The 8,784-nt window shown below is 31.1% G+C and overlaps 1 protein-coding gene across 1 annotated transcript; it reads left to right on the top strand.

Moving 5' to 3' along the window:
• Window positions 1-647: 647 nt before the first annotated feature.
• Window positions 648-7,666, top strand: LOC136979495 (glutamate receptor U1-like). The gene is made up of 8 exons (XM_067275502.1): window positions 648-668; window positions 2,513-2,613; window positions 5,443-5,533; window positions 5,925-6,083; window positions 6,250-6,259; window positions 6,549-6,778; window positions 6,852-7,115; window positions 7,634-7,666. Exons 1-8 carry the CDS (start codon window positions 648-650, stop codon window positions 7,664-7,666), a joined length of 909 nt encoding a protein of 302 aa, XP_067131603.1.
• The last annotated feature ends 1,118 nt before the right edge of the window (window positions 7,667-8,784 follow it).

Below are 8,784 nucleotides of genomic sequence, written 5' to 3'. Positions count from 1 at the left end.
TAAATATTATTACAGTATTATTATTATTAACAATTAATGAAGCACATCGCTTTCTCGACTGTTATGTATGTAACATTGGAATTGTGTCAAATATAATTCTCCACATGGCCAGCCGGTTGACGACGTGCAAACCTACAATCAGTGTTTAGTGGTTTTCTTATCTAGAAGGAGATCAACCACTAATTTGATTGAATAAACGTCACCCTTCTCCTACGCATCCTATGAAATTGTATCACACTTCACTGACAAATTACTGCCATTCTTGCAAAATTACTGAAAAGCACACAAAAATGGAATCAACAGACTTTTTGAGCTACCGTTTATAATCCAGTAAAATATTTATTACTTTGAATACGTTAATTTTAATTAGTTTGAAAGTTATTATGCAGCACTATAATCTTCTTATTGACTACAAAAATTGATATAATGCTATCCGATAATGATATAGATGTTAAAACTTAAATTATATTATTGATTTTAATTAGCTAAATGTTTGCTTGCGAAATAACTTGTTTACTTTCGTGCGAGTTAAAAAACAGATAAATACAGAACGTCCTGTGTTTTAAATTAGGAGGCTTTCTTGTTCAATTATATCCGAGTTTTATAGAAGAGAAGTACTTTGTTGTAATGGAATAAAATTCGGAAAAATGAAAATAGCTGCTGTAGAGGTAAAACGTTAATCCCTATTATTAGATAGGCTGGCTTAAAATACCATTGAACTTAGTGGCGTATTACAAGTAAGCAATGAGATATACAAATTTCACTCAAACGCTATTCAAATTAGCATTTGAACCCATCTGCAATACGTATAACATGTCTAACTTAAAATTTCATTTTTTCTCAGTTTTACATTAAAGTTGGACATCTTGATTTGAAGAACATCGCTTGAAACAGCGAAGATTTCAACCCAATAAATGAATTCTTTTAGTTCCTCTGAAGTCTTTCAGTTGGTTTGTAAAAAGTGGCACTTATAGAGATGTTCAAGAGATACTGGAACATGGTATGTTGTATCTCAATGGAAGACAAACGACGGTAGTGGATCCATGATACACGCTTTTTTCGAATTATCTTTCTGAAAACAAGTATCAAGGATATAAATCTGGATGACGTCTTCCATGCTTTCTATGAAACAGAGATCATTGAACTTCAGAGAGAACATGTTGAACACAATTGAACACTATAAATTATATAAAGCTTCAAATGCTGATTTGAATAATATTTGAGTAAGACTCGTCTCATCTGGTTTTAATAAATTTGGTTTATTTTGGGCCATCCTGTATTTATAAAATAAAATAATTCAAAGGTATTATAGAAATGATTAAAAGTGAAAATAATTATATTTTTATGAATAATATTATTCTCCACCAGAGACAATAAAGTTATAGGAAGGAAAGTAGGATCGATAGATAAGGCAATGCAACACATGGACGAAAGGGAATGCTTCACGGGAAAACTTTCTGTGAAGCATCTCCTGGACAGATAGTCTCTATTTAGGTATTAGACAGATGAAAAAATCCATAAAATTCTACGCTGCTGGCTCGTTGGCGAGAAGGAAACCAGCGACCAACCAGTAGTGTTTAGTAATTTTGTCCATTAGGCCACTAGTCGGCTAATATTACAAAAAGAAATATAAACACTACATTGTATTTAGGAGCAGCTATATTATATATTTGGGATTATTGTGGAGAATCTAGATTTAAATTTGATCCGCATCCCAGATGCGGATTTGGGGAGAAAATAGAGAGATCTCATGTTTTTCCTTAATTGTTATCTTGTTTTTGTTAATCTTATACGTTTTAAAATTTCTTTTCTCTTTCTCTTACGAAGAAAATACAGTATGTAGATCATACCTTCCCTCATAATCGATAAGATACATTATTCAGTGAAGGATTCTCAAGATCAAATTGAGAGATTCAGGTTCGATCTTATCCAAATCGATTAAATTTTTTACATATGTATATGTATAACTCCTAAAAAGTTATGAGGTACAGATAACAATCGTCTATAAATTACGTATTTTTTACTTTTCAGCACTATCTCAACAGCTGTCGCTTATATTAACCCGCAAAATTACGCAACTCGTATCCTTGATCAACCCTTTTATTTGTACTGAGAAGTATTACACATCATAAAGTACTGAACGTTATATTATCTTATAAATTACGTGTTTAAAGTACAAAGTACCTATAGCTTGATTCATACACGTTTAATTTAAAGATCCTAGCATTACGTAATATCTTAGCAAACATCCTCACTCCTTTAGAACGAATCGTGACCATTACCTCTCAACCCCAATATCTACGTTATGTAATTTATGGACGATCCCTAAACATTCTCGAATGTTAAGTAAAACAATTCATTTAAATACAATTGAAAAAATTAAGAAACAAAACCACATTTGAGGTCATACATCCATTCCAAAATTTCCCAGTGTGACGATAAACATTCAAGAACTTCCATCTTCATATATTATGTTAATAGTTTCTACTTTATGTTTACAATTTATTTACAGCTTCCAGAATTTCTAGAACAGAATCCAGAAAATAAAAGCAGTTTTAGAGGAAGAGATATAAAATTACTAAAATTCATTTTACAATATTTAGGAAACTTTACGTAAGTATTATTAAACAGCCACATTCTTAAAGTACTTTGGTAACTTTAGAAAATACAGGCATCCTTCATCTTTCGGACAAAATTTAAGAATATGTATGAAAGTCGACGGCAAAATTGCAAGTCTATACGTTCTAGCCCCGTTACATAAAACGTTTAAATTGTTAAACAAGCTCTACAAGTTACAAATTACAAGCGAAATGCATTTAATAACAAATTGCAAGCTAAAAGTATACTGTAAATCTTGCAACTTGTAATTTCTATGCAACGGGGCTTATGTAGATAGCGAAGCATTTAAAATGGAAAAGATGATGTTACTATCGCCTAATTGTGTTTATTTTAAAAATTAATATTACACAGTGAGTAGAAAACAGCCAATAAAAGTTATTTCTACAAGTGATCTTGGTATCAGTAAAGAGAATAGGCATAAAGCATTAGGTCGAAAATTTTGTTCATCAGCCGAAAATGTACGAAACTGTGGCTATGGTTTGAAAATAAATTCTTTGTTATCAAAGTTTTTTCATGTCACAGTATGAAAGAACAAAAATTGAATATCCGAAAGTTGAAGATTGTCTTTAAATTCAATCTGAAATTTTATAATATGATCAATTTAATTTTTAGCATAGAAATCAACGAGCCAAAATATACTATATACTGTAACTGTGACCATGATTACAGCGTTCTATCGAATACTATCGATGAGTTAGAATATTCCAGCTCGTTGCCTTTTCACAACACAAATGCCACTCTCCTTTGACTAAAAAGAAAATGGCCGACGAGTATTCGATTATTATAAAACATAGAGTCGCTGCAGCAACTCTATGTAGTATATTCTAACTGGTTGATAGAAATTATAAAAAGTATAAACTATAAAGAAATTCAATTATCAAACGAATATTTATCGTGGATTGTTTATCGTGTTACAAAGCTAAATAACTACTAAGCAATTTGGCAGAAGGCAGAACTTCAGAGCGCCATCTCTTGTTATATATAAAAATTATAAATAAATTAATTAAGTTTAATTTTAGAATAAGTTCCGGTTGTTCGTTTGGTATTTGAAATAATTATCAGATTAGATGTATTCGTTATACGTATACAGTATATATAAAAACTTATAAAGTAATTCAAGGGATTGTGACGACTAAATTTTAATTAATTTTACACTCACTATAACAGCTTGTTACAATCACTATAGGAATATTACACCTCTGGCAAGTATAGAATTTGAGTTTAGATTTTATTTTATTAACTAGCTGACCCGGCAAACGTTGTTTTGCCATATAAATTATTTTTAGGTAATTTCTAGCTGACCCGGCCACGCGTTGTTGTGGCTCAAAATGTATCTATTATAAATGTATAACACTTCCCCCGTGGGGGGAATTTCAAAAAATCCCTTCTTAGTGTACATTCTCTTGATGTACCCTATTAAAACGCAATCAAAAACGCATCTAAAATAGTATAATAAAAGCCGAGTTCTTCACAGTAAGCCTTAATCCCGTCACTTTTCCCGCTGGGGAATATCGAAAAATCCCTTTTTAGTGTATATTCTGTTGACGTAACCTATTAAAACGCAATTAAAAACGCAAAAAACCGCATGTAAAATAGTATAATAGAAGCCCAGTTCTTCACCGTAAGCTTTAATCCCGTCCATCTCCCCCCAGTGGGGGGAATTTCGACATGTATATTATATAAAAACACGTGCGTATTCGAATGCAACGTTGTGTCAAAATTTCAAAGGAATCGGTAGGAACAAACGAACGTTATATTTTATTTATATCGATAGATAGAAAATGATCTGCTTCAGTCCATTCTCACAGAAAAGCATAATGCCTCACAGAAAAGCAAACTTAGGTCGTCGGAAGTTAGCGCCATCTGTTGAACATAAAAGCCTTAATCCATATATAAATATATTTTTGAAAGGGGGGAAATGGTGTAGGGGTATGAAAAATAGATAGTAGCCGATTCTCAGACCTACTGAATATGCATATAAAATTTGGTAAAATTCGGTAAAGCCGTTTCGGAGGAGTAAGGTAACTAACATTGTGACACGAGAATTTTATATATAAGATAAAATAACCAAAAAATAATCAGTAAATTAACAGGTACTGTAATTTTTATAAGTTACAGTTACTATTGGTATATTGTAAATAATAAGTGGAAGGTATTTAAAGTTTTTCAGTTTTGAAAACGGAACAAATTCAAGTAAACGTTAATACTAAATGTAATTGCAGTTTCTTAGCCTGTTACTTTCCCGGCCGTTACAACAGAGGGAGAGTAAGGCAATCCAGCAAAAAAATGACCCCCCGGTTTTTACATTTCTGGACTTAGTACACCTTGAAACATCGAGAAATGCAAAAATTTGAGGTTTTTTCTCTGTATTTATGGATATTAGTGTGTGGGGAGCACAATTTTGTTCGCCAAATTTCAAGCTTAATATCTGTTGTGCGTTTTGAGGAAAATTTCGGAAATTTTGCAGGGAGGTTTGAGTATTAGGGGAAAACATTTGTTGAAATTTTCAGGAAAATCTGAGCATTTGTTCGGGATATAAGGGAATGGTATTTCTTCACTCCCTTAATATCTCCTGAACGAATTTTGAGATTTAAAACGTAATTGTGCAAGTATTATTAAAAACGTAAACAAATAAAGAATCCAAGAAAAGTTTAAGCCATTGAGGATGTTAATATTTCAAAATATTTAAATTTCCGTGTGCTGAGTTGTCCTCTATTCGCGGGAAGGAAATTAAAACATAAACGAAATGAAATACAGTAAAGGAATCTTATACTTGGAATAAATTAAATGTAATCTGCATAATGGATTTTAATTATTCTGTAGGTTTGAAATACTTCAACCTGTCGAAACTGTTTGGGGAACTCAACTTCAAAATGGATCTTGGATAGGAGTAGTTGGAAAACTACATAGAAAAGTAAGCAATATAAAAATGTTCTACGTCAATCTATACAGTAGAAACTCGATTGTCCGAAACGGTTTTCAAATTTAAAAAATGAAACATGTAGCATTGTATATACTGCAGAAAATACTACACACAGACCAAAGTCTGTATGAAACTGCTTTATCTGTCGACTGTAGCGCCGCGAAACTAGGTCATATATACGTAATATTAAGTTCTGAGTAAATTATTTAGGATTGAATACAGTAATTGAATTATATTATTGCTTATGAATCTTTAAAGGAACAGTGTTTATTCTACCCAAAACACAAAATCAAACGAGTTTCTGGACTCCTGACCCCAATAAATTCGGATATTGGAGTTTCCATTGTATTTTGTAAATGAAATATTTATTATTTAATTTCAGGAAGCAGACATGGGATTGCCACGATTTTATATATCATACGAAAGAGTTAAAGCAATAGATTTCACAATACCTTTCGATGTCGATCACGTTAGATTCATTATTTCTGCACCTGATGCTCTTCCCAGATATTCCATACTTGCTATACCTTTTTCTATTCACGTAAGATTTTCGATTATTACCCAATCATCTTCCTATTATACAGTACGAGTATTAATTGTGCCATTAAGAACGTATTATATACTGTACTTAAACTACTTATATTTTACAGTAATTATAATGCCATAGTTTAATAAAAATAATCAGAACATGATAATTCTTATTACAGATATGGATAAGTATCATAGTTACCATGATTTTAGTCGGTTTCTATCTATACGGAATTGGAAAAATGCAACAATTTTTTCACGAAAATAAAACGTTCTGGCCGGTGCAAGATGTTTACTGGTTCCTATTACAGACTATCACAAATCAAGGAACGTACCATTTTAATATAATTATTTATTATTATATTAAATACACGTTGTAGAATTAATCACTTCTTGTTTAATTACTTTCTTCAACACATTCATTTAGAAGTTCGGTTTAAAAAATTTTAGTTTAATTTTACCATGATATTTTTTTCAGGTGGGGATATTGAAAAAGTCAAAAATATTCCAATAAGATTTGTCATCAGCATTTGGTTACTGATAATAATAGTATTGGGATCTGCCTACAGTGGACTTCTATTTTCTTTAATGACGAATCCTCCAATTGAAAATGTTCCAACAACCTTTGAGGAACTGATAAATTCTATTCAAAATGGAGAATATTCTTGTGGAGTAATGAACTCATCTATTATAAATACATATTTAATGGTAAGTATATCGTAATAATGGATATAAATAAATCTGATATGAAATTTAATAATCTTGAATGCTTTAAATGAAGAAAGGAACTGAAAAGAAAATTAAATTTTTTGGAGACTACCTAAAGAAAAACCCAGACAGGCTATATTTTAACCATAAAGATGCTATGGAAAATTGTTTAAATGAGAAATTTGCTTTTATTTCTTCGAGTGATTTCATTCGAATGTATCAAAGAAGATACGGAAAGCATCGATATTTAATTTCAAAAGATTCTTTTGCTACATTCAACGTAGCAATTCCATTAAGGAAGAGGTTACCCGCGAAAGAAAGTATCAATGAAATGCAAGTATTAATTATCATTATTTTTTTTCTATGGATGTAAAATATTCTCGTATTGTGATCGTTGTTTATAGTTTATTGATGACCAGAATGTAGCCAACATTAATAATTTAATGTATTATAATTTACGTATATAAATGATGTATGTATTATGTATATAAATCAATACTGTAATCATATATAATAATTTGTATTACATTATCGTATATTAAATGTATTAATATGTATTAATTCATTAATTATCTTTTGTTATTTTTGGATTATCCTGTAATTTCCTAAAGTATTGTAATTTATAATCGAGACCGGATATAGAAAACTGACATAGAGATTAGATATAAAGACTGAAAATCGAGGCCCGATTTGGAAAACTGAAATCGGGACCAGATAGTCACGTGTTTTTTAAATTAAAAGATGATTCAAAATTGCAGCTTGACATTTTGATGATGTTACGATAAATAGACTAATTGCTCGTTATTATAGGCTATATATTAATATTTTTTGTAATGAATTATTTTTCATTTTCAGAATAACAAGAGCATTAGAAACTGGGCTACTTGACAAATTTCGCATAGAGGAATTTGAACAGATGAGTCTTGAAATGGATATAAAAAATAATTTTCGACCATTTTCTTTGAAAGATTTGTTAAGCTTGTTTGTACTTTTAGCAGTCGGTTATGGTACTTCATTGATAATATTAATAATTGAATATATCAGAAAATATTATATATAATAAACAACTGTTTCCTCTATCTTAAGAAATTATTACACGATCCAATAATTGTTCTATTAATTTGAATAAAATTTCAAAAGTTATGTACAGATCCTCCTTTGGAACAACCTGATATGTAACTTTACGGTTATTTCTAAGTTGTTTAGCCTTTCAATTATTGTGTAACAATATGAGAAAATTTAGCATTTAAATAAATCATGAAAGAATATTATTAAAAACTGCAAGTTTTATATTCTTTAATTACAGGCAAGAAAAGGATTAATGTAACACATGAGTGATCTGCCAAGGGGGGTTTCCCAGAAGGACTTTGTATGGAAAACTGGCTCTTGTTTAGGTGTTAAAATTTCACTTAATGCATTCCGTTGGTCAGGCGCGAACCCTGAACAAACTACCATTGTTCAGTATTTCCATCCATTCGGCCACTGGTAGGCTCAGGAAATAGAAGATTATTTCATGTCCATCATGCTTAGTTGCGTATACTTTATACAAATATTTAAGATAAATTAAATTAAAAACTGAATTTTAAACGGAACGTTTTTGAAGAGTAAACTCATTAGAAATGAGTAACAACAACAACAAAAAGTCATTCAATTCTGGTTTTTATAAATGTAAAAACTTCGAAGTAATAATGCCAAGTGATTGGGGTATTCGTAGGCGCTTGTTCGAAGCCAACAGAGTGAATTTCATAAACTCTTTATTATTAGTACACAGCGTGAACTCGCCTTCCGTTAAAGTTAATTTACTTCCGTCTTGGAGACCAGCAGCGGATAAAAACACCAAACACTAGTCGTGGGTTCATGCCCGACCACCGGGCTGATTGCTCGGAGTTTATCGGATTTTTTTACATGTCTAAAACCTAAATAGGGATGAGTTTTCCATAGAAAGTCCTCCTGGGAGACGAACCCTCTTTAGCAGCCCAGATTGCCCATATGTTGCGTTAACATAT

Source organism: Centruroides vittatus, unplaced genomic scaffold (genome assembly GCF_030686945.1).
Source record: "Centruroides vittatus isolate TY-2023 unplaced genomic scaffold, ASM3068694v2 contig_628, whole genome shotgun sequence".
In the NCBI taxonomy this organism is placed as follows: domain Eukaryota; kingdom Metazoa; phylum Arthropoda; class Arachnida; order Scorpiones; family Buthidae; genus Centruroides; species Centruroides vittatus.
This window is presented reverse-complemented; position numbering and strand designations above follow the sequence as displayed.

What these genes read in the sequence shown, in the direction of transcription:
- LOC136979495 (XM_067275502.1), top strand. Translation starts at nt 648, where the DNA reads ATGAAAATAGCTGCTGTAGAG. An exon ending in TTGGAAAACTACATAGAAAA is followed by an intron (nt 5,534 to 5,924) that starts GTAAGCAATATA and finishes ATTTAATTTCAG; the next exon opens with GAAGCAGACATGGGATTGCC. An exon ending in TTATAAATACATATTTAATG is followed by an intron (nt 6,779 to 6,851) that starts GTAAGTATATCG and finishes CTTTAAATGAAG; the next exon opens with AAAGGAACTGAAAAGAAAAT.